The sequence below is a fragment of the Bicyclus anynana genome, chromosome 20 (genome assembly GCF_947172395.1).
Source record: "Bicyclus anynana chromosome 20, ilBicAnyn1.1, whole genome shotgun sequence".
In the NCBI taxonomy this organism is placed as follows: Eukaryota; Metazoa; Arthropoda; class Insecta; order Lepidoptera; family Nymphalidae; genus Bicyclus; species Bicyclus anynana.
Genome location: NC_069102.1, coordinates 14,205,251 through 14,231,776, shown reverse-complemented (window position 1 = coordinate 14,231,776; position 26,526 = coordinate 14,205,251). Strand labels below are relative to the sequence as shown.

The following is a 26,526-nucleotide window of genomic DNA, read 5'->3' as shown; positions in this document are numbered from 1 at the left end:
TGTATAACGTTACCTAAGTGGAAAACCATCCCTTACCGACAAAAGCAGCATTTCGCAGATCACAGACAGAGAAAATCCTACTGTGTGCAGCTTAGCGCCCGACAACCTGAGGCATAAGTAATACCTAATTATAATATACCTGCAATTACACCGGCAACTACACCCTTTAGACCGGAACACATCACTACTATATACTTCCCAGATAAGATCTGTTACAAAAAGCTCAACTACTACTAAAAGTAGTAGGTAAATAAATATCTCCTCCCCCATAAGAAGGAAGGTCCAGCTGTTTAAATAGGCCGATAATGATGATGACGAATTGATCTGTTAAAAAAAAATTGATGAAAATGTAACAAAAGTGTTGAGAACACCTGCGTGCACACATTCGCGCGCGACCTTTGCGCGAGCGTCGTTGGTCTCATGGTCTGTGGTCAGTTCTAGTCGCGCGCATCTCTCTCGCGCCGAGTTACTTCCGTTTTAAATATAGAACGTTATCTTTTATTTAAAATATTTTTTATACGAACCATAGCGAAACTCTTTTTTAATCGCCTTCTTATTAACACTTCAGTGAATCGTGTTTGGAGCTCTCGCCAATTATTTTTTTTTTATCAGTGTTATTTTTTCTAGTTACCTACGAATAAAATACAACGTCAATATAATTGCCGGTATTAATATAAGTAGTAATAAGTGTCTGCTTATATTGTTAGTGAAATTTTAATTAATAAGAAAAAAAATTACGGCTTAAATCAGAAGTAACAAATTGGAACTCAAGCGTTTAATTTTATAAATTGCAAACAAAAACAACTGAACAAAAATTCGTTACATTTGTGTATTTCAATACAGTGTCTTCATTATTAAAAGTAAATTTGTGTTAAAATATAAAAATAAAGACAATGTACGGAGTGTTATAATATTTATCATAAGATAAGTGAAAAAGTTTCAAAACAATATCGAAATGAGGTGGATTATCATTTTGTTTTTAATACCTGCACAGACGCAGTTCTTGGGAGCGCCGCAAAATGTTGCGAGGTAGGTAAACGTGCTCATTTTACATTGAAGTAGGTAAATGTTTTTTATTTAATTGAAGGTAGGTATATATTAATCACTATCGAACCCAACCCGGTCACACAGACGTACCTACTCGTAGTTTCCATTCCCAAAGAAGAATGTTCAAAATTAGCCCAGTAATTTTGGAGCCTATTGGTAACAAACGACAATATACCTATTATATCAAACATCAAGTCCAGCAACCTTTTTTACAAGTTATCCCTTGACTACAATCTCACCTTATGGTAAGTGATGAGATGATACAAAGCAAGATGGAATCGGGCTTGTTAGGAGTAGGATGAAAATCCACACCCCTTTCGGTTTCTATACGACATTATACCGGTACCACCCGGAATGCTAAATCGCTTGATGGTATGGACCGAAGCCTCCCACCAGCCAGACCTGGACCAATTAAGAAAACCTCAATCGACCCAACCGGGGATCGAACCCAGGACCTTTCCTAGTTTCCAAAACTGAGAAAAACATTAGTAGGTACTACTTACGAAGTTTTAATACCCGGATTTGCTTTTTATATTTACGTTTTAAAAATGTATTAGATGTGCGGGTCTACGGCTCGTCAGCAATTAGAGGTCACGCAAAAACTGCCCGTGAGATAGTTTAACAATGAGCTCAGTGTTACCAACTCTCGAAAATATTTATCCCTAAAGTTTGTGTGAAAAACCCCTAAAATCGCCTTAATTATTGAGTTGTCCCCCTAAAAAATATAAATCCACTAGCGGACGCCCGCGACTTCGTCCGCGTAAATTTCGATGTCAACTTTACTACTACCCCTACCCTACCCTACCCTACCCCTACCCTACCCTACCCTACCCCCATCCTACCCCTACCCTCCCCGTACCCTATCCCTTTCCTACCCCTATCCCTTTCCTACCCCTATCCCACCCGTACTCCTATCTCACGCCTATCCTACCCCTATCCTACCACTTCCCTATCCTACCCGTACCTCTACCCTACCACTACCCTAAACCCGGCCCTAAACCTACCCTACCCCTACACTACCCCTACGCTTCCCTACCCGTACCCTACCCTACCCTGTAACTTCTCTATCTTACTCCTACCCTTAGCAAAATCGGTCCAGTCCTTCGAGAGTGGTGGTATGACCAAGAGAAATAGAGACTTTTATGCTTAACATATAAAGAGGTAAAGTTCGTGTGGTTGTAGGAGGTAATCTCTGGATCTACTGGACCGATTTGGAAAATTGTTTTACCAATAGAAAGCTACGTTATTTGCGAGTGTCATAGGCTATGTTTAATCCCCATATTCACACAGGAACGGGAACTACGTAATTGAAAGCGCGGGGCGTCATGTAGCGGAATTTCTGCGTCTTTTAGAAATTTTGTATTATCTCCGAAACTATTTAACTAATTAACATACTATAAAGGGCAAATCTTATTTCCATAATATCCTTGTAATTATTAAATAATTTATTGTGATAAGGATTTAAGTTAAGTAGAATAAATAATGACGCAAACCTAAGTATATAAAATTTATAATTTTTAAAACACAAAAGGCACTATATCTGCTAATATATAGAAGATAGATATATGGTGTCGCGGACTTTTTTGTGGAACTTTTAAAGATACATAAAACCTCTATACATTAATTTCAATTTCACACAATGGTTAAGGCAGCGCATGCGAATAAGTCTGCTTAAGAGGATTTTCGGTCCGACCTGTATGACAAAAACTGTGTTAACTCGGCGAATATATATCATACTAATATAAAATATAGCCTATAGCACTCCCCGATAATGTAGCATTCTACTGGTGAAAGAATTTTTGAAATCGGACCAGTAGTTCCGAAGATTACCCCATTTAAAAAATGTGACAAACTTACAAACTTACAAACTTTACCTCTTTATAATATTAGTATAGAAGTATAGATAATAATTTAGAAATAATATGCTGTAATATGTTTCAAAAGTATATATTTAATACAGACTTTCGGATTTTTTGAAATCATACATGTTGACATGAAAAAGGAACTGGCGGAAGTTTTCATCCAATAAAAAAATTTAACAATATTTTTATTGGATGAAAACTTCCGCCAGTTGCCTCCGAGTGGTTGTAGAATTAAGTATTACATGTCGTTTTAAGTCGCTAGGTCAAGAAAGAAATATTAAAATTATCATCAGTTTAAAAATATAAAAATATTAATCCCTGGAAATACCCCTAAAAATTTCAGACCCCTAAAAAATCCCATTTCACTAAGTTGGGAACCCTGAATGAGCTATTTGCTTCCACTATTGATAATAATAATCATTGGGCCTCATTGGTCCAGTGGTTAGTAAATGAAGCCTCGGATCGCGAGGTTTTGGGTTCGAGACATGTTTGTGTGTTTTTTTTTTCAAAAAATTCTCACTATTTTCCGAAGGGGAACGTTTAGATTCACCATGCTTCTCCAACGCAGGTTAGCGGGCTTTAACTGTTACTATATGATTTGTAATATAATGTCAGATTTGTATGATAATGACCGGAGCCAATAGCGTAACATGCTCTCTGAAGCACGGGTGTAACAGCTCCTTAACAAGTTGCTACTGAGAATTTCCAGAAGAAGAAAAGCCAGACCTGGACTCAAACCAAGAACCTGACGGTCCAAAGCCACATACATAAACACTATACCACCGAGTCCGGTATCAGTTATAGGTATAACACGTTCACTGCGTTAGGATATCTAAAAGATCCCTTGCAGTATGAAAATCATGAAATACTGATTAGTACTAAAATCATAAACAACATCACGGTAAAAAAAAATAGAATGAAGGGGCTATCGGGTCACATCTATAGTAATTAATAATTAATAATAATATTATAAAGCTGAAAAGTTTGTTTGTTTGATTGAACGCGCTAATCTCAGGAAGTACTGGTCCGATTTGAAAAATGCTTTCAGTGTTAGATAGCCCATTTATCGAGGAAGGCTATAGGCTATATATTATCTCCATATTTCTACGGAAACGGGAACCACGCGGGTGAAACCGCGCGGCATCAGCTAGTTAGATTATAATAGCGCAACAGGGTCAAATGGGTCGGATAATTCATGTTAGGAAAAAGCAAAGCTGTTTAGTTTAAGTCTACATTTGAGTCGCTATAATAGTTGATGAGAGGTCTCATACGCACCCCATATTGTCGGCGCTGTTGATACACATACCTAATTTGTTTTCAGAGGCGGATCTACAAGTTTGCCGCCAGTAGGCTGTTTAATTTTTGCCGCTCCTGCTTGACCTCTATTTTCGTTATTTTTTCAAAATACGTTTTCTATATATATCGTTATGTCCTTACCTTATCAGCCGATAGACGTCCACAGCTAGACATAGCCTCTTGCATGGACCTCCAAGCACAACGATCTCGAGCCGCCAGCATCCAGCGGCTCCCTGTGTAGTGTAATGTAGTCGCTACGTAAACAAAAATTTTTAGGCCAAATTTGCCGCCCCATAAAATTTGTCGCCCTAGGCTCCAGCCTACTCAGCCTGCTGGTAAATCCGCCAGCACTGTTTGTTTTTCTGTTTGCCTCGTTTGTCTTTTAGGTCCGCAAAGCACAGAAAATTGTTTGAAAATGTTGACACAGTAAACGTGTTATTAAACCAAACGAATCACGGCTGAATTATATTACATTTCCATCCATAAATAAACGGTTAAGTATAGGTATACATAATATAGTGGAATATACCAACGCTTGAATGAATATAAGATAGCTGTGTAATATATATCCCCGTAACCTCTTTTGTCTGACCAGGAAATATTTATTATGATTACTAAGGCATTGTTGCAAACAGAATCACAATATAAACAGAGCTGATTAAGCAATACGCCATCGAAGACACTTTAGTCATTAGTCTTGCAAAAACAAATCATTATTACTTACTAATCAACGGCACGTAAGTTTTAGAGCTATCGTGAGACAGAGCTAATTTTGGATAGTTCTACCTACTACTATTACATTGCTCATTGCTACTATGAAACAACATTTACTGTACTCTAATCTGACAATATAGTTACCAATGTAAATACTTATGGATCTTTCCTTATAATCACATCACATCACACTAATATTATAAAGGCGAAAGTTTGTGTGTAAGTGCGTATGTTTGTTCCTCTTTTACGCTGCTGAAGCGATTTGGCTGAAATTTGAAATGGAAATAGATTTTACTCTGGATAAACACATAGACTTTTCATCCCGGAAAAATCCATGGTTTCCGCGGGATTTGTAAAAAACTGAATTCCACGCGGACGAAGTCGCGGACGTCCACTAGTTACCTATATTTCTACTGGCAACCATGCTAATAGACGGGCATAGGGCATATAAAAGGTACTTAAACGTACCGATGTTTGGGTATGCATACTTATTAAAGTCACTCTATTCAGGAAAGTCCGTTTGGCATTGAATTGGTAAGGTGCGTGTAGTCATAAGACAAGCGATTGAAAGGGGCGGATTTACTGAATGTTCTTAGAATGTAGGTGGCTATTTAAGGGGACCCTACTCTATCAAGCGGCTTGAACAAATGCTTGAACCTCAGATTGATGGCCGCTTCAAGCATACATCAATCAACTCTTCAATCTTGTGATCAAAACTCATCAGTCGAACCTGAGAAGTCGAACAGTGTGTTTTGCCAACCTGTTTGATTTTTGCATAGTTTTGATTATTTACTGGATTTAGTCTGCCCCTATTAAGCAGAGGGATAGAAAGCGTGAAGCGATTCCTGCAAGTCAGAGATTGTCTGTCACATTGGGGTACCTATCATCCGGCATTAGAATCTGGATTTAGAAGACCTGAAATTCACGTGCGCCATTTCTCGTTTTGGGTAGTGAACGCCATGGCTTCCGGATCGGACGAGTGACTGACGCAATGCTTGATGAAAATTGCCCTAGACTATCAAGCGGCTTGATTAACAGCTTGAGTCATTCAAACTTTCTATCAATCACCGTCAATGCTTGCTTCAAGCGTCAAACGGGTTTCTAAGCTATCATACAAGCTTGATTCAATCAATTTAATCAAGCATTTGATCAAGCCGCTCGATAGTGTAGGGCGTCCATTAGTAGCTAACCTACCTACTGTTTATCTGTATCGCTATTACGTGCTATTACTACAACCTATAGCATCTAAAGGAACTCATAACTCTCGCTTCAACCTTTCGTGTAGGTATATCAAGTTTGACCTCAAAAGAAGGAGCGACAATAAACACTTAGTTACCTTGTTCACTGTTCAGTTCAGACAGCACTGCAGATGTCGACTTTGACCCACTGAGGAAGGATTCAAAACTCGCGTGCCACATAAATCTTCATAAACATCTATAATGTACACTATAAAGAGTGGAAACAGAGTGTCTGTACATTGAATTATACTTAACCATACGGAATCTGTATCCAGCAACCTGCAATGCCACCACTGGATGCAGGCAGATCTAAACCATGTTGTTTTTTTTTTATTCTTTACAAGTTAGGGCGAAGCCACACGGTGCGGTGCGGTAGCGAGGCGGCGCCGAAGCGGTGGCGCTGCGGCGACCTGCATACAAATATTAATGACTAGCTGACGCTGCGCGGTTTCACACGCGTGGTTCCCGTTCTCGTAGGAATACGGAGATAATACTTATAGGCTAGGCCTTCCTCGATAAATGGGCTATCTAACACTGAAAGAGTTTTTGTAATCGGACCTGTAGTTCCTGAGATTAGCGCGTTCAAACAAACGAACTCTTCAGCTTTATAATATTAATGTAGATTATAATATTAATGTAGATATGCCCCGGCGTCGCGCCGAAAACGTTTTGTCGCGTTGCTATACAGACGTGGTGTACAAAGTCACGAGAATTTGTTAGTTTTCATAAAAACCATTTGTCTAATTGTGTTATAAGTATTTACAGTTTTAGAATGGCTATAAAGTTGTAGACGTGACATTAGGTCAATGGCGTATCAACGGGTTTTATTAACTTACGACTTACTTTCATAAGCTTTTTTTTTAAAAAAAAAAGAATATTTGCCATATCTTTTTAAATATGACCAATATTCTTATTCCCCTCCAATTACTTGGGAAAGACTGTTAGGAGTGGGTACGACAATAGGCCAACGGGGCTGGGATCGAACCACCACCCCTCGGTGATGAGTCCGACCGCTCTTACCGTTGAGCTATTGAGGCTATAAAAGTTATAAAGTTGATGCTTGGCTGTTGGGAGGCTTCGGCCGTGGCTTATCACCCTACCGGCAAACACGTACCTCTGAGCGATTTAGCGTTCCGGTAGAAACGATGCGATGTCGTGTAGTACCCGAAAGGGGTGTGGATTTTCATCTTACTTCTAACAAGTTAGCCCGGTAGTTAGTTAGAAGGACTCACTTGTAAATAAAAAAAAACAAGTAGGTATCTGGATATCATAACGTTCAAACAGATAAACCGATTTTGATTTACTTTTTTTGTTTCAAAGATAATTATAATTTAAAAAAAATATAATTTTATTGTAAAAATGAGTCAAAACAGCTTACGCATTACTGTTTTACACTTCCATTAAACTAATGACGAAAATATAAATTTTATTTTCTTAAATTACGTAACCAACAGTATTTTTATGATTGATGGTCATTTGTGACCATAAAGGTGACCCGAGCTGCCGAGTTAATTTCACTCAGGATTACCATTTCGAATTTTTAATGCACGTAACGGCGTCGAAGATTTAGCGAGTTGAAATAAAAAGAAATTTCTGTAAATGATTGTCTCCAAACAAAAAACCACTAACACGACGCTGCTGAACAAACAACTACACCAAACACCAAACACCCTCTTATTTATACTATCACTGTCATCACAGCTTATATACAAATACTATAATGTTAAAACTAGAAAGATAAAACTTAGTATGGGTATGTATATTATTTTCGTCTATAAAATGGTAAAAAAAGTTTGAAAAATGTTTTGGGTTCCTTCCTTACATGCAAAGTGAGGATGAATTTTTTATCGTCTATCCCATGGTGTGGGGTATTTTTGTGCATTACATAAGGGATTAAAGTGCTAACTTAATCTACGGAACCCTACTCTGTGCGTGGCCCGACACGCACTTGGCCGGTTTTTTATAATAATAGATATTACATTAATGTAATTTATAACACAATCCGTACTCGAGCCATTTGTAACAATATAGGCTACTTTTTATGTCGGAAAAATTAGTAATTCCTGCGGGATTTGTAGAAAAACTAAACTTCACGATAGCCCAAGTCCATAATAATCCATAATCCATATTCACAATGTCACGGCGAAGTCCTTATAAGAATCTATAAGTTTAGTCTATTTCTCTATTTCCAGTTCGCCATGCACAGACAGGAACCACATATTCCTGGCTCCCGGGGTGCTGACGGCGGGCGGCAGCAGCAGAGCCTGCGTCTCCCGGTTCCACGTGGACGGCCCGGCGCGGCTCCTCCTCACCCTACTCACTGATGACGGAACCGTCACTGCATCCAGGGATTTAGCACCTGGTAAGTCTTACTTGGAGCCGTGATAGCCCAGTGGATATGACCTCTCGTTTCGGATCTCGATTCGCATCTCCAACTTTCTAGTTGTATTTAATATAACGTGTCTCAAACGGTGAAGGAAATCATTGTGAGCCTGCATACCTAAGAATTTTCTTAATTTTCTACGTGTGTAAAGTCTTACAATCCGTATAGCGTGGTGGACTGGCATAACCACTCTTATTCTGAGAGGAGACTCGTGCTCAGCAGTGAGCTGAATATGGACTGCTAATGATGATGATGTTTCCTATCTCATCTCTCTCTCATCTCATGTTTGAGTCTATTGAAGAATTGAGATTAGAGCTCTTTTCAGACAGAGCTCGTGCCAAATAAATATATTTATGGTATTTATTAAATTACGTAATTTTACTTTGACTTTTACTAAATACTTAAAGGAAAGAAACAACAGAAAAGTATTTATTTATAAGTATAATTTGAGTTTTTGTATTTTTAAGCTACATTTTTAATTTTTCAGGTGACGGAGGCTGCCTGGATATTTCGGTGCCTTTGAAACCTAACACTAGAGCTGAACTTAATGTTAACATACGGTGAGACCAACAGGCTAATTCATTAACTTAGACGTATGTTTGTTGATTTATATACGAAATTGAAATTCTATGTGACAAATGTCATCTTTTGTCTACTGATAACCCTTCGTGGATATCATACAGTAGGTAGATGACAGTTCTCAGTTGATTAAATGTAATTACTTAGTAAAATAGGTTGATGAAAATAAAGACCAAATTAGTGAATAGGTCAGCAGATAAATACCGTACGAGTATAAAGTAGAAATATATTTGATATTTTTTATTGTAGGCACATGTGATTTTAAGATAATACAGTTGGAAAAAGTACTTTGGTCTAAGAGTCTTATGATGACTCTAATTCAGGCACCAAATGCCCTTAAAGAGTGTGGGTCACTGATCATAAGCCTACTCTTTAATAGACCATTTAAATTAGGTGATAATAATAAAGGATACCAATTCAAATTAAATCATAGGTATCCGGAAGCAAACTGCGCGTGGGAGCGCCGCGTACCAGTACGCATAGCCAGCGGGCGAGTGGTGGTGGTGCACACGGAGCGGGGACGTTACCGGCCGGGGGACACGGTTCGATTCCGGGCCGTGGCGTTTAAGGCTGACCTCTCGCCTGCGCATACCAATGTGAGTATGGATTTCAAATTCGATGGTTATTTTTTTAATTTTTTTAAGGACTTCAAAAAGGAGACCCTTTTGTATTAGGTACCATAAATCACTTTATCTGTCTGACATCGAGAACCAATTTTCCTTTGAAACGTATTTCGCGATATTATGTCAATGTTTAGAGACAACAATTTTTCAAAAATAGGTTGCACCTGACGAATTATCACCTCGTTAGTACAATTTTTTATTAAATGAATATGTACGGATCCCTCTGTGACCGAGTCCGACTTGGCTTGCAGCAATTTTTTTTTAATATTAAATTAATAAAAACTTCACGTTTTTTCTTAGAAACGTACTTCGCGACCTATGTCAATGTTTAGAGACAACAATTTTTCAAACATAGGTTGCACCTGACCAATTTTCACCTCGTAAGAACAAAATTTTAAGTTAATGTACGGATCCCTCTGTGACCGAGTCAAACTTGAAGTTGTCTTGAGCTATTTTTTTAAATTAATTTAATAAAAACTTCATTACAACAAATTGTAACTGTTCCTTTAACTCTCCAATTTATCTCACAAAGAGAGTTTGCGATTTGCAAAACCAGTATACCATGTCACAGTTACAGTGAAATGCTTTCACTTCATGTTATGTCTAGTTATGTAGGAATATTGCTATATCTTTTAAATAATGACCGATACTTCCGTTCCGCTTCCAATTAAGCGTAAAAAAGTTTGGGTTAGGACTTGGTACTACAACTAAGCAAAAATCTGAAGCGACAACAGTCCGATTTATCTAATTGGGGTTTTTACAAATAAATTGGTAAGGCAGAACCTGCCTTCCGAACCAGTGATAGTTTTTACAAATACTCAAACTTTTCAAAGTGCTTGTAAAGTCTACTTAATTCTCTGTATTGCCACGGAAACGGGAACTACGCGAGTGAAACCGCGGGCCATCTGTTAGTCAAAACTAAAACTGGACATTATAAGAAATGCCTACAAGCTGCAGAGTGACAGCGACTAATTAGTGTCACAGTCAGCGTCTCACTGACCCGGTTAGCGACACATCGCCGCGCGCGCAGACACTGGCTACTTTTGCACCAGTGGACCTATAGGTATAGTAAGTAATTCATACAAAACTTAGTCTGACAGTCCACCGAAGCGGAGCGACGCAGCGGAACTGAGAAACGGAGAACCAATAGGATTGCACGAAATCTCCGCTCCTCTTAAGTGGACAGGGACTTGCGAGCTAGTTTAAAGATTTATATGAAACCGGTAAGCGGAGCGGGGTTAAATAAACATTAAGGTTATTTATTGAACATGGTCTGCAACACCGCTCCACACCCTCCCTCCGCTGCGGTGGACAGACAATACGCAACTCCGCATTAGTCCGTTTCTCCGCTACGCTCCCTCGCTACGCTCCCTCGCTCCGCTCTGGTAGACACGCAGCTTTACACTATAACTCATCAAGATTATTAGTAAATAGTTGCTTTGTTGGTTCAGTCGTATGTGGCTTCGGATTATTAAATTGACGCCAAGTTAGCTCCTAATACTTTAACTTAAACAGGCCCATATCTCCAATACTTCACACCATAAGGATAAACGCTTGGCGGTTCTTCTTTGCCGGTAAGATAATCCAGACTCCAGAACTTTTCCTTTAGTCTGGACTTTAGGACATACAAAGATTTTAAGGAATACGGGGATAAAAGCCTATGTTACTCGCTGATAAAATAGCTTTCCATTATTTGAAAGATTTTTTAAAATGAATCCAGTAGTTACGGAGCCTATTCGTAACAAACAAAAACTCAGATCATACCTCTTTATAGATAAGTATGTTTCTAAGATACCTTCTTACAGTCATCATCATTATCATTATCAACCCATATTCGGCTCACTGCTGAGCTCGAGTCTCCTCTCAGAAAGAGAGGGGTTAGGCCAATAGTCCACCATGCTGGCCCAATGCGGACTGGCAGACTTCACACACGCAGAGATTTAAGAAAATTCTCTGGTATGCAGGTTTCCTCACGATGGTTTTCCTTCACCGTTTGATAAATAATTTCTTAAAATGCACACAACTGAAAAGTTTGAGGTGCATGCCCCGGACCGGATTCGAACCCACGCCCTTCGAAATCGGAGGCAGAGGTTATATCCACTGGGCTATCACGGCTCACAGGATAGTAAGTATATTCTAGTGAGTGCAAGTAAGTCAGTGTCCCTCTAGAGCCCGCTCTCCTCTACACGCAGGCACGAATAACCCGCGTCTCCCCTCACGAGTCGCGAGCACTTGACCGCGCTAGCTCGGTCTAGCCTAGCTCTTACACTCTAGTGACACGTCTAATTTCTTTTCCTGCTATGAAATAAATTATATTTGTTAAGGAAAAATTAAATCGGGTTCATATTAATTATAGACATAGGTACAAACTTCGTTATAAATATTATATAGTTAAGTTCAGTTTACTTAAGTTCACTTAACGTTTTATTATCTCATCATCATTAACAACCCATATTCGGCTCACTAATAAGCACGAGTCTCCTCTCAGAATGAGAGGGGTTTTGCAACGCTGGTCCAATGCAGATTGGCAGAATTCACACATACATACAATATATCTTAGAAAGTTATGAATAACTCTTACAAAAGGGAAATATAATTATGCACACTTAGAAAGTTTGGAGATTCGTTCTCAGTCTCCTCAAAAGGGGGACTTAGCCACTAACCTCTAGGCTACCATTACTAACCATAACATACTAAACCATTATTAACCACAACTAAACTTTGAACAATTTTAAATTAAAATCATAAAAAGGTTTCATTTTTGTAAGTACGTAGGTACGTTCGGATATCTACTTTTAAACTTCGGAAACATCTAAATCTACTTGTAAACATTTCTACCTTTATAAAAGCGACTCCTTGCCTATAAAAGTACTTGTTATTCAAGATCGAGGAGGTCTGGCTAGAAGGCCCCCGAGGCGCCTGGGACGGGGTGAAGACGGCGCAGTGGCAGCGAGTGAGGACCAGGCTGGGGCTGGCGCAGCTGCAGCATCAGCTGGATGAACTGGCACCGCCCGGCAAGTGGACCATCAGGGCTCGACTGGCAGATGGCGCCCAGGTATGACTTCGTTACTTCGTCGTTACGGAACTTTAGATATCAGCGGTAACGCAGGGCCGCGGCGACATGGCATACCCCGCGCGCGTTTTCCTCCCAGCCGCTGTCACCTCACGCGTCTTGAACTTATGTATGACGTGCGCCAGCGACTGACGTAGCTGTTTTCCGAGACCTCATCAAGATTGCGTCCGAATATACACTGTTTAATGTTCAAAATTTTCATCATGTAACTATTATATACACTGTATATAAAGATACTCAGGTATTCCTGTATATTATACAGGAATACCTGAGTTTCTAAGATCTCTTAATGTTGTTTTTTCACCCGACTGCAAGAAGGGTTTTCGCGCATATCTTGTACTTATATGGGATATACTCGTGTATATGGGACCTATCAAATAATGTAGGCTAAAATATTCTATCCAATATAGGTACCGACTGTTTTGTAGTTGCTTTCTACACTTCTAAATTTTCTTTCTTTAAGTTTTTATACTTTATGCAGTCGGGTTTTTATTATTTTTTTATTGTGGTGAGTTTGACGATGTCATCGATGTCTGATACCTGGGACAACGGACAACGGTTGTTGACTTTGACTTAGTAGTAATATTGCAGGGCTCCACCTCGTTCTCAGTAGGCAACTACGAGCTGCCGCCCTTCCAGCTGACGGTGCGGCACGCGCCCGTGGTGCTGAGGAGCAGCGAGCGGCTGGTGTGGACTGTCTGCGTCAGGTACTCCACCAGGAAACACCAATCTACACTAATAAAAGCTGAAGAGTTTGTTTGGTTGAACGCGCTAATCTTTGGAACTACTGGGCCGATTTGAAAAATTCTTTCAGTGTTAGATAGCCTATTTATCGAGGAAGGCTATAGACTATATATTATCCCCGTACTTCTACAGGAACGGGAACCACGTGGGTGAAACCGCGCGGCGTCAGCTAGTAACAGATAAACACCAATACTCCGGCTCGAAGGACCACTTTTTAAAGACCAGGCTCAAAAACACACAGATTTACTTTGTAAATGCGGGTTAAAGTTTGAACGTATGTGATGATCGTTTGGCAGTTCGCGAAAAAGTCGGTTTATTAATTCAAAAAGGTTGTCAAAGTGACATTAGCTATGATACCACAGTTGGCTCCATATTGTGAGGCAACTTATTCCTACTAATATTATAAGCGCGAAAATGGATGTTCCATACAAACTTTCGCTTTACTCTTTAATGCAGCAACTACGAACCGATTTGGCTTAAATTTGGAATGGAGATGGATTTTATGTAGCCGTGATAGCACAGTGGATACGACCTCTGCCTCCGATTCCGGAGGTTGTGGGTTCGAATGAAATTTAAAGACATTAAATATCACGTGTCTCAAACGGTGAAGGAAAAACATCGTGAGAAAACCTGCATGCCAGAGAATTTTCGTAACAGCGTGGTGGACTAAATGAGTCCATGAGGCCATTGGGTGGGTCTGTACCCAAGTGGCACGTCAAATCTCTTTCTACGATAGCAAACGCTTCGAAAACTTATGGGAAAAATGTATGGGAATGACATATCTTGACCGCGTGACCTGTCAATAGCAAATTTTATTCCCATACATTTTTGAATTTTGGAAGCGTTAGCGATCGTAGAACGAGAATCGACGTGCTACTCGGCTACAGACCCTGAAATCGAATCAAGTTTGATATAGACTTTAATGTCAGATACCCGTGGTCGGAGGCGGTGGAGGGCATGCTGGTGATCCGGCTACGCGGCGCGGGGGGCGCGGGGGGCGCGGGCGCCGGCGTCCGCACCGCCGTCCGGCTGCGCGCGCCCAAGGCCTGCCACCGGCACGCCGCCGCCACCAAGCGCATCGGCCTGTCCGGCGCCGCGCCGCCCGACGTCATCGTGGCCGACTTCTCCTTCCAGGTACTTTTGTCTTGTATAACCAATCTGCGATCAGTCCTTGAACAAATGTCATTGTCTTGTGGAGATCGATCCTCAAGGAGTCAGCGCTCATACGGTGCATCCTGTCTTCTAATGTTTACGTTTCAGATGCCACGGACAGTCATCGGTCAAAAGTTTGCCAAGATATTAGCGTGAATAAAGAGTCGCTTCTTATATACTCTTAGACCGTTATTAATGGTCTAAGTATATCCTTGACTAGCACTCACTACTTCATCCTTTACTATACTTGCAGATTGTGGTAACCCACAATTTTCATATATATAGTCATTCCACGGCTAGTTGGCGATAGTACTCAGGATTTTGTTTTACATTCTTTGAAGGATATTTAGACTAGCGTCGCACTACCCCACAGTTGTTCTCCCCACTCTTCTTCTTCCATATGACGTTCCCAAACATCCAGAGCCGCGTCAGTTAGGTACAATCATGGCATTATTTCCCCAGACCAGCTCCGCCACAAAAACCTGCTAAAATCAAAATAATAGTGATACGTTTGACTATATTGATATAGGTACGAGTAATTTTTCGGACACTGTCTTGGGGAACTGTTTGATCTCATTCCTCCTTCACCCTCATAGGACTGCCATGCTGTGCTTTATATTCTTCATCGTTACTTAATCGATAATATCAAAATGATTCTCGCTATTACAGGAGGATGGAACCCACCTGTGGCAGAACACAACAGTGATCTCACAAGTGGTGGACGAGCCCGTCAAAATAGAGTTCCTCACGAAACATCGCGCCGTCATATCGCCCGGACTACCGTACAAGATTAAAGTAAGGCTTTTGATCTACGTTGCATTTATTGAAGTTACTGATAAAAATATATTACTGATGAAAAAAAATAGCTTTGTATTAAACTTAAAGCTTGCCAGTTTTGTTCATCTTTCCAGGGTCCGGAGAACATTTTTACTAATTTTCTGTGACTGAAAATTTTGAAACGCTCAACATTTTTATTCAAAAAAATCTCGTTTCTAGTAGTTACATATCCTCAAGGGCTCCGAAAATTCGGTTCAGTTAGCTATCCGAATCGAGAAATTTCGTAAATAAAGAAGTTCAGCATCTTATTAAGATGAAGCTACTCACAGCAAATTAGCTTGGTAAAGATGATCAGCGTATTCTATGGCCTAATAAATATATACGCACCAGGTCTTGGTCAGAGAGAAGGATAAATGTCAACCAATAGTGAAGAAACTGGAAATATCGCTCTTTGATCACGTTGGGACGAAGGAGATGGAACTGAGACAACTCATCGCTTTTGGAAGAACAATATGAGTTTTTGTCTACACGAGATATTTCGTTAAAGCATGCTAAGCTCACTAAAAAAGATGGTTCCAGGTGAAGGCATCTCGCTGGGACGACAAGCCAGCGGTCAACGAAAGAGTGACCGTGTGTCGCGCGCCGGCCGCGTCCGCTGAACCTGCAGCCTTCAACGCCACCACAGCCCCCTGCATGGACGCCGTCACAGACGCCAAGGGCATCGGCAGGGTCATGTTCACCGCTGATGATGACGGGAAACCTTACTATCATTTTCAAGTAAGAGATACCCCTTTTTCTAAAACATTAAAAGATCTTGCTCAATGCGTTTCTGCAGTTGAAAAGCTTCTTGTGTATGTGTGATAATAATGAAATTTAAATAGGTGACGTAAGAAATCATCATCTTTGCTGTTAACATTGTAAACAACTCTTGTAAGGTTTTCTAAATACCGCAGTCATGAAACAGTCATTCAGCAGCTGTCTGCACCCAACTCGATGTCATCGGTCCACTAACCCTGTCTAAATGTTTCACCACCTTATTTTGTGTTTACATCAGGCGCGTTTGCACAACGCCACAGCTCACCTAGTAGCGCGGTGCTCGGCCTCGCTCGGACGCGCCGCGCTGGGCGCCCTGCGCACTGACGAGCGCGCGCGGACGCTGCTGCCGGTCTACCTCAACCTGGGCCACCTCACCACGCCTCTCACGGTGCACTTTGTGGTGAGTCTGATAATGATGACTAAGGAGATGCAGGCAAAACAGGAGTAGGAAGAAAGAAGAAGTCCTTACTACTAAACATAAGGGAGTGGACTGGCATAAAAACAGTCCAATAAGTTTTCCGTCTAGCCATGGACAAAGAGAAATTTAGAAAGCTAACAGCTGGCCTTCATTAATGGAGGGGCACTTAAAGAAGAAGAAGCAGATGACCTGATGGTAAGTAGAAAGCTATCCTCTATAAACAGAGCAACACTTCGCAGGATGTGCATGAAACACTTTAAACAACATGCCCTGTGTCCATTAATTCGTGTCGTAGATGTATCTAATTATGCCTGTATGCTTTTTCACGACTGAAGGGACAAAGACTGTTTCACGAAGAACTAAACAAGCATGGCGATACTTTAAAGCTTTGGACGAACTGTTCAGCTATTGAGCTATACTGCTACTGAACACGAACGCTGCTGCCACTCTTACTTAACTAGGAATCTCTGCATTAACTTACTTTTATTGGATTATTTTTCGAATTCTATCTAATGGAATATTCCAGAAATAACTAACACATTCTCTGATAGGTAATCACCCGAGGCGGTGTCATCTACCGCTGGGGCGCCACCACCCAATGCCCCATCACCAGCGTCACAGACCAAATCCAAACCACCGACCGGAACAGTATTTGTTCGAACAGAAACTTCGGGAAACTTGGAATACCCAACAAGATGCTGGAAGGCAGGAACTCTTCTGAGCTGGATAGCCTTCTGGACAGGCATTTGTCCAAGGTGATGTTGCCGATCAAAGTCAGCCACCAGATGTGTCCGGACAGCCACTTGATCGCGTACTTCTACCATAACGACGAGCTGGTCACCGCGAGCAAACACTTCGAGATGGACGAGTGCTTTGCCAATAAGGTAGGCGTTTTGAGCAGTTGTTCTCTAGTTCTTACTTGCATTAAATTTTACGTATGTTTATGTTGTTTTGTTTTAGCTACTTATGTAATACCAAAGTCGTTTCTATTGTATTTTCCATATGTTTCATGAAACGTTTCAAAGATACCAGACCACCTCTTGCAAGAATTTTGTATGTTTTTGGTTTTAACCAAATGGTTTTGGTGATGTTAAATCAAAATGTATTAAATGAAAATATTCGCCAACACCCTTGATTTTACCGTTACCACCATAAACTGACTTCGCTTTTTAAAAAGATAATCAAAATCAAGATTAGTAAAATATTTATATGACCTAGCTTTGGTCTCTGGCTATTACTGCAGCAAGTTATACATGCTTCAAAAGCTGCTCTAGTAGAATACCACTAAATTGAAAGTCTGGAAGAACATAAACAGAGAAGGGGACATGTCATTAAGGCACTCCTTAACCCTACACCTTATTACCCGACTGCAAGAAGGGTTATGTTTTTCGCGCGTATCTTGAAAACAGTCGGGACCTGTAAATAATGCAGACGAAAATCATTCTATTCAATATAATAGGTCCCGGCTGTTTTCTAATTGCTTTCTACACTTCTGGACTGAGCTTGTTTTTTTTCTTTTCAGTTTTTGTATAATTTATGCAGTCGGGTTTTTTTATTTGTTTAATTAATTTATTTATTTGTGTAGGGAAGTTCTCAAGTTCCGTATGGAGTTTATTTCATGGCATGATGGATCCACACAGGGAATCCGTGAAATGTTATATTTGTCTTTTTACGAAAACTTATTTAAGTATTTTGGCACAAAGGTAGAAGTGTCCTGGACAGCCCGTCAAACGCTCCCCGGGTCAGTAGCGTCGCTGCAGATCTCCACGCCGGGCCCGGCTCTGTGCGCGCTCACGGTGCTGGACACGGCGGCCCGGTGGCTGCAGCCGCCCGACAGCGTGCGCCGCCTGCTCATGGCGGGGCTGCGGCGCATGCTGGACGGCCACAGGAACTTGACGGAGCATGACGCCGCCGGGAGCTGCTTCCTCAGTATGACATCATCCTATCCAACCCTTTACCAGACAATGTTCAATAGATGCGCGGCCGGCTGTCTTTCTGGTAGCTCATAAGTATCCCTTAACTACGACTGTTAATGAACCTGCCTATCGAACCAGCGGTAGAGTCTTTAGAAATAGTCAATCTTGATGTTTCAAAACTGCGCATAAACTAAGCCTACTTGAAAATAAATTCATTTTGAATTGATTTGAGAATGACTGAGACCGACGGCTTGACACTTCGAGGCAAGGGTTACACCACCAACTTTGTAACTCCGGGCTAAGAAGATTTAGTGAAAATTTTCTTTGAAAAATAGAATACTCAGTATTTTAAAGCTTGACCTAGAATCTAAAGCCTGGTGATTCGAAGCCACATACTCTAACCACTTTTTAAATAGACTCTTGCCTTTTAATATAAATGAAAATAACTAAATAATATCCAGCGTCCGATGCCCCCGAGTTGCCCTCGTCCAGCATCGCGCTGATGAGCAGCTGGCTGGCGGCAGCAGGGGTACGGTTGCTGGGCGGAGGCAGTTCACCGGCGCCCTGCAGCACTGCGCCAGCACACTTGATGGCTGATGATGCACACGTTCCAAGGAGTGACTTCTCTGAGGTAACTTGAGCTTTTATATTAGAGATTCTAGAAATATTCTTTGCTGGTTTCTAAGCTGTTTCAGAACCGAGTTGTTTGTTATTTTAGCCATAGTCCATATTGGACATGAAAATTATATGTCGAATTACGTTATTCAGTCAACCATGTTAATCCTCCATCAATCTCAAGTTGAGGATTATGATAATCATGCTCCACGCTCTACATTCTGGGTGGTAGGAGGCTTCGGCCGTTATCACCCTATTGGCAAAGAGGTACCGCCAAGCGATTACCATTCTAGTACGATGTCGTGTAGAAACCGAAAGGGGTGTGGATGTCCACCCTACTCCTAACAAATTAGCCCGTTTCCATCTTAGATTGCATCATTACTTACCATCAAGTGAGATAGTAGTCAAGGGCTAATTGTGAAAGTGAGTGTAGTCAAGGGCTAATTTGTGAAGAATAAAAAAAAAATGCGTTTATAATTACTCTAATCTTTTGTCAGTCTTGGCTGTGGCGGCTGGCGGCGGTGGGCGCCAACGGCTCAGCGCTGGTGTCCGCGCGCGCGCCCGACTCTATCAGCAGGTTCGAGGCCTCCGCCTTCTGCCTCGCTAAGAACGGCGTCTCGGTATCCCAGCCTGCTGTTCTACAGGTCCGTAATTTACTTAAAATTTATAAATATTCCTGCACTAATCGAAAGTTTGGATGTTGGTAAGAGATCTGAATGATTAATACTGGTTCCCTGGGCAATGGCTTATCATATCAAAGACGTGGCTAATTACTTCGACTTTGGCTGACACACTCGACCTACAGAAGAGCTGGCTTAATTATTGCACAAAGAATCAGTCTGTCTGTGCAACGCGAAAATGCAGTCAGTATTCTTGCTTCCCTTACCCTTCCACTTAGGCATGATTTGTATAGTTATTAGGACTAGTCAGCTCATGTCCCAGTATTCATTCGCGAACTTAATAAAAAGAACATTAAATAGTTTAAACTGGTGAATTTCAAACAGCCAGCCATCTTGGGGAGGCCGGCATATTGGATTTGTAATAACGTTTCTTAGCTAGTCATGTATTGTCACCAGAACTCAGAGCGTATACAAAATTTCATCCTAGTCGAAGATCGAAGTGGGTCAAATTAAGATTCCAAGATTTTCTTATATACAAGTGAAGCCTTGTACCTATGTTTTCTGTGTTGAAGCTAATATAAGCGACAAGCGTGTTAAAAAGGTTACGTTCAAGTCTGATTAATGCCATAAAATAGGAATAGATTATTGGCATCGTAGGTTTCCAATAACAAGTAGTGTCCGTCGTCAGGTGTTCCGCGAGTTCTTCATCCACGCGGACGGTCCGCGGCGCCTGCGGCGCGGGGACTCCACCGTGGTGCCGTATCGCATCTTCAACTATCTGTACCAAGCCCTCAGTGTGAGTATAGCATTGCGAACAGAACTAGAAAAAAAAATGGGCGACGACAAAACCCAACGCTGGCATGGCTGGCAAAAGGCATGGAAGCTTTTGTGGTCCACTCTTTTATATGCGGTCTTTTATATGGGTCCTGAAAAAAGAGTGTTGTCGACGGTTGCAAGCTTTTGAGATGTGAGATGGCTTAGGAAAATGTTCAAAATTTCCTGGAAAGACTTCGTCTCGAAGTCAAAATGGATAGATGATGTTAAAGAGTGGACCAAGTCAACATAAACACAACTTAAAAATATTGCATAAGACCGGAAGAGTTTTTTACATGACCGCCAAACTTCAGTTGGAAGAAGGCACTTAATGATGATGAGCTATATCAGTTACTCTTTTCAGATTAAAGTACAAACCTTAACGGACAATCTGCTAAGCGGTCCAACCAACGTAGAGACTGTCTGCATCCAGCCGCGCTCGTCTGTCGCCAGACGTCTGGAAGTGTCCGCCAGACAGACTGGCAGCGCAAGGCTTCGCATCAAAGCTTTTACAGCCAAAGACCAGCGCTGCTCCAACCACACTGCTGGCAAGAATGTCAGGTCTGTATATATTGTCAAATGCGAGTATGCGGAATCCATTTTATACGTGCATACTTCTAAAACAGTCAATTTAGACAAAAAGCAGCTGGGGTACACTTAACTTTATGGACGCCATTATAAGTTTTGAAAATGTGATATGTAATAGGTTTAAGTACTTCCATCTTTCTTATGCGCCATTTGCTCTATGGTGGGGTGACAACCACTACAATAGTTTACGAATTAGAAAAACTTCATTATTTACCTAATAATTACATTTTGCAGTGACGAAGTAGTAATTCGGATCGACGTGGAGGCGGAAGGCGTGCCCACACAGGAGTACAAGTCAGCTATGTTATGTGCCAAAGGTGAGTCATGAGGTGTGCTATCAGCAGTCAGTTGACAGTCTGCCAAAGCAGTACTCGCAGCCCGTCCATTCTCTCAGTAGGGAATTACCGCAATTCCAAGACATTGTATGTTTTTGAGATTGTTGTTGTTCCAAGGGAGAGGTTGTCCTTAACACAGATCCATAAAATCTAGCTAGGACAGCCAGTTCTTGAACTTCAGAAAATTGTAATACCTTTTTGTGTGACATATAAACAATTACTTAAATATATCCGAATTTCCGGAGTCACCTGGTGCCTGTCCGAGGCACCCAGGATAACAGTTTCAGGTAGCGTGGTGTTGTAGCGGGTAGTTACTTTTTTATTCTTAGCAAGTTAGCTTGAGCCTTGAGTACAATCTCATCTGATGGTAAGTGATGATGCAATCAAAGATGGATGCGAACTAACACAAGTTCTTTTACACTCCTTTCGACCCACACGACATCATACCAGAACGCTAAATCGTGGTGGTAATTAACCACGACTGAAGCCTCCCACCAGCTAGACCTGGACTAATCAAGAAAACCTCAATTGGCCCATCTGAGGATCACGGATCAAACACAAAAGAAAACTTGATAAAAATTAACTTATTTTTGAAGTATATCATCTTAGAATAAATTATTTTCTTTCAGATAGTTTTAGGCTAACAAACGCACCAGTAGTATGGAAATGGTCTCAAGTGAAGCCGGTGCAGGGAACCGAATCTGTGACCGTTTGGGCCACTGGCAACACTATTGCGCCATTGCTAGCTGTGAGTATTTTCCTTTTACATCCTTTTATTATCCTTCATTCTGTAATATTCTTGCTGATCAGAAGACTTAATATGCTACCTACTGTTCTAGTTTGAAAAACCAAGTATAGCCAGTTTCCACCAAGTTGTTGTTTAGATCGTCCTAACTTGCTAGACGATTAATTCAAAATTGTGTCCTTAATGTATCTACCAAAAATATTATGTACTCATTCCAATTAAGCACCCTTATTATTTTTCCCGTATATCTCTCTATTGCAGGACGCTGATGCCCTGGTGCAGCTGCCCAGAGGTTGCGGCGAGCAAAACATGGCGCGCCTGGCCACCAACCTGCTGGCGCTGGGTTACCTGGAGCCGACCTCCACCGCCGCCATGGTCGCCAAGGATCATGTCGCTAGAGGTACAGAGCAGAGCCTATAAATACCTGGTTGTTTTTAAAGCTGAAGTGTGAAGCCGCACTCGAATTTCTTGCAAATCAATTTATACGCACAGTTCGAAACGTTTACATAGATAATATGCTCCCAACCGAATTTTCTCTCTTGTTGAGATGGGGTTTCGAATCCTGGGTCAGGCCATTACTGGTATCGGACTAGGAGAGTGAAGGAAAAGAGAGTGCATGTGCTTGCGCACACTCTTGTGCATTATAATACCTACTGCGAATATTCTTATCAGCCAATTTCTACCCAAGCCCACCGCCGCCAACTTCCCAACTCCAGACTGCTATTTTTCTTGCTAGAAAATTTCCAACAACGTATTTTTTTTGTTGACCTTGGCTTGACCCGGGATTCGGAACCTAGACCTCATTGTTCGTAACCGAACCAGCTACCTACGGGACCAATGAAGCAATGATTATATATGTACGATTTAAACTCGTTCCTAACTATAGACAAATTTTAAGCCTTGACAGCCTTAAATTGTCAGCTTGATCCATAGTCCTAAGCGCATGTATCCATCCACGGTTTGGAACGCAGTACAGATGTGGAGTCCGAACTGTACGTCTCAAGGGCAATATATTCATCAAAATGTATGTTTGTAGGGTTCACCCGCCAACTGCAGTACGCGCACCCAGCCGGCGGGTTCAGCGCGTTCGGCGCGGCGGACGGCGGCGCGTCCACGTGGCTCACGGCCTTCTGCGTGCGATACTTGCGGAGAGCGCACCGGGTAACGAGGGTTTATACTAGGTTGTATGTAAAGGCTCGCGCTTACATCACATCTGATGGAAAGCAGAGCGGTCTAAGGTCGAGCGCGCTTGCCTAGATGTCTTGTAATGGTATATTCGTTGGGTTCACCCAACTGCAGTAAACCCGACCTAAAAATGGGTTCATTGCTTTTGGAAATTACCAGAAAATTCATCAGCATGTATCATTACTATATAGTCTAAGTACTGTTCGACATAGGCATCTCTGAAGGATTTCTAAACAATACGGTTTTGAATCGCTTGCATCTAGCGGCTACCTGCAACTCGCTTGAAATCTTCAGTCCTAGTAGAGGGTTTAGCACTATGGGGGGTCTAACTTCCATCGGCTTTTCGAACCTTAACAATTATTACCACTACAACTTAGCGACTCGTTGAGTTATGTCGGTATCTTGATTCTTCTGCGAATCTTCTCATTTCTGATTTGATCACCAGAATATATAATTACCTATACACCAAGGAACATTTCTATATAGGTTATATTTCTACGTTGATGAAAGATAAGAGAATGCGCATAAATTAATAGTAAAATACAGGAATCGGTTTAGTTTGTAAAACTCTGGAAAAACATAACCTTCCTTCAACAGTCCATTAAAAATAAATGCTGACGATCTCTTCTAGACTATATTAGGCGACGCTTCACCCTTTCCATCCATCAGTCCAGCAAAGATAGGTTGATAATGCTAACTAATTATTTACCTTCAGGTTATTTCTGGTGACGCCCCGGTCCCTCCGGCAATTTTGCACGCGGAGCGATGGCTGAGAGCTCAACAAATGGAAAACGGCTGCTTCAGAAATGAGGGCCACGTATTCCATCATGAACTTAAGGTATCTTTGTACTTGATATCCTAGAAGCACTTACTTCCGACTTTCGGATTGATACTGAGAGTTTTATAAAAAGAAGAAACTATTTTAATAATCTGTAGCACTATTATGGATTTATTTTTAATTGTGAACCGAACTTCAAACCTACAATATTGTGTTAGACATTTTCGAGTTATAAAATCAACGTTAGACAATAACGCTAATAACCTACGGCTCATTACTGTCTGAGATATGACTAATAATTAATTACAATGAAAGATGTCGTCTTGTAAAGTAAACAAAGAGTTTTTCAAAAATTTGAATACCTACTTTTCTATTTCTCATATTTTCATAAACCGATCTAGGCCTTAATGACTCACACAGACCAACGGACCAACGAGGTAAATCTTTTAAAATAATATATTTTGCTTTCTATTACCATATTTATCCCACCAGGGAGGGCTGGATGAAGACGGGAAGATATCAATCGTGGCCCTGACAGCATACGTAGTTACTTCACTCCTAGAAACGCCTAACTTTTCGACAAAACTCGTAAAAAGCTCCCTCTCATGCCTCCGAGCTTTACCACCCCCTAAAACCAAGTCCAAAACCAATCCTTCAAGAGTCTACGCTCAATCCCTCATAACCTATTCCCTCATGAGGTTGAGGAGATATGAAGGAGAGTCGAGGAGTACAAATGAGGCCATCAGCTTAAATAGTAGCGGTGATGCTGGTCTGAAGCAAGATGAGGAGTTGAGGGAACTGGTGGAATTGCTTAGGATGGCCAGGAGAACTGAGGATTACGTTTGGTGGGAAACTGGTAAGCTTTTACAATTTTTGGCAGACGTTAGAAAGCCAAGTATTTTTTCGTTTAGAAATTTAAAATAGCTTTTATGGCACCACTCTGATTTTTGTTCCGATTCAGACTAGATGATGGCGTTATTTTCAACTGCCAATAGAAATGGTACGACAGAGCAATGGAAAGACTAAACGATTTTCAAATTGCAATTTAAGTCTAAAGATCCAGTGGCGTAACTAGGCGTGGGCAAAGCGGGCCCTCGACTAATCAACACCACCGAAGTTTCAAAAGTGTTTGCAAATTAATGAAATAAATGAATTATTGAATTTAACATTTGGCTTTTGACCGCGGCTTCGTACTTAGCGTCTTTAGGCCTTGCTGGTTTTGATTTACCTATCTCAAGTCTTCAAAAATTTTCATACTTAAGATATGTCGTCATCAGGTAACCTGGCCACGTCGACGGAAGCGACAGGGTACGCGCTGCTGGCGCTTTCAGAGTGCCCGCCAGCCCTGCGCGACAACTGCGCGGCCGACGTGGCGGGCGCCGCGCGCTGGCTCGCCACTCACAGGAACGCGGCTGGCGGGTTCAGCTCCACCCAGGTGAGCTACCTACCTATAAACATTATCTGGTGCCTTCTTTGAATTAATGTTTAAAGAAGAGAGAACCCCAGCCTGGAGAAACGTTTTAATCTGATTGTTATAAGGCTAAATTGTATCGTCGCTCGGTCCAGTGGTTAGTTTGTAGCTCCGCATCACAATGTCTTGCGTTGAGTTCTGGATATTCCAGAACTCAACGCAAGACATTGTGATGACATATTAAATATTAAGCCTTAATTATTCTAAGAATTTCTTAGAAGCTAGCACGTTAAGCTCAGTTGCGTAAATAAAGGGCTGGCAAAATTCCACGGACCCACTGACCGAATAAACACCCGGCCCGAGATGCTGTGAGCTCAAAATTAATTTTAAAAATGCATCTGGATAACCACCTAATGAATTTTTCATGGTGTAGCTACGGTACTGATTACAGCGTCGGTTCCTGCTAAAATCCCCTCACCTATAATGAGAGAGGGTCCTGTAGTGAACCTTAGAAATGGGCTAATAAATGTCAATATTCCTTCTCTTATTCATCATTAGCCTTTTTTCGATGATCTGATTTTTTTTTGCCCAGGATACCCTAGTTGCCCTGGAAGGTCTCTCCCGCTGGAGCGCCTTGCTGCCCTCCGACACCAACGTGACGGTCAGCATCAGCAGCGGGGGGCACCGGAGACAGTTCCTCGTCAGCTCGACGGACAAGCTGCCGGAATTAGCCAAGATGCCTGTGGACGATCAACTGAAAATCACTGTTGAGGGTAACAGATTATTGTATTTTCTTTT

The 26,526-nt window shown here is 41.4% G+C and overlaps 1 protein-coding gene across 1 annotated transcript in view; it reads left to right on the top strand.

The window, feature by feature from the left end:
* The first annotated feature begins 410 nt into the window (after nt 1-410).
* Nucleotides 411-26,526, top strand: part of LOC112044833 (alpha-1-macroglobulin) — a 33,831-nt gene continuing 7,715 nt past the window's right edge. The window contains exons 1-24 of the mRNA XM_024080810.2: nt 411-1,029; nt 8,350-8,519; nt 9,028-9,100; nt 9,553-9,715; nt 12,627-12,797; nt 13,407-13,522; nt 14,489-14,693; nt 15,381-15,506; nt 16,068-16,265; nt 16,543-16,704; nt 17,274-17,606; nt 18,426-18,651; nt 19,100-19,269; nt 19,751-19,897; nt 20,562-20,669; nt 21,051-21,247; nt 21,509-21,591; nt 22,239-22,357; nt 22,616-22,754; nt 23,391-23,515; nt 24,255-24,377; nt 24,810-25,173; nt 25,595-25,752; nt 26,321-26,501. Coding sequence (XP_023936578.1) covers nt 956-1,029; nt 8,350-8,519; nt 9,028-9,100; nt 9,553-9,715; nt 12,627-12,797; nt 13,407-13,522; nt 14,489-14,693; nt 15,381-15,506; nt 16,068-16,265; nt 16,543-16,704; nt 17,274-17,606; nt 18,426-18,651; nt 19,100-19,269; nt 19,751-19,897; nt 20,562-20,669; nt 21,051-21,247; nt 21,509-21,591; nt 22,239-22,357; nt 22,616-22,754; nt 23,391-23,515; nt 24,255-24,377; nt 24,810-25,173; nt 25,595-25,752; nt 26,321-26,501 — 3,931 coding nt within the window. The 5' untranslated portion in view covers nt 411-955. The remainder of the gene's footprint in view (nt 1,030-8,349; nt 8,520-9,027; nt 9,101-9,552; nt 9,716-12,626; nt 12,798-13,406; nt 13,523-14,488; nt 14,694-15,380; nt 15,507-16,067; nt 16,266-16,542; nt 16,705-17,273; nt 17,607-18,425; nt 18,652-19,099; nt 19,270-19,750; nt 19,898-20,561; nt 20,670-21,050; nt 21,248-21,508; nt 21,592-22,238; nt 22,358-22,615; nt 22,755-23,390; nt 23,516-24,254; nt 24,378-24,809; nt 25,174-25,594; nt 25,753-26,320; nt 26,502-26,526) is intronic.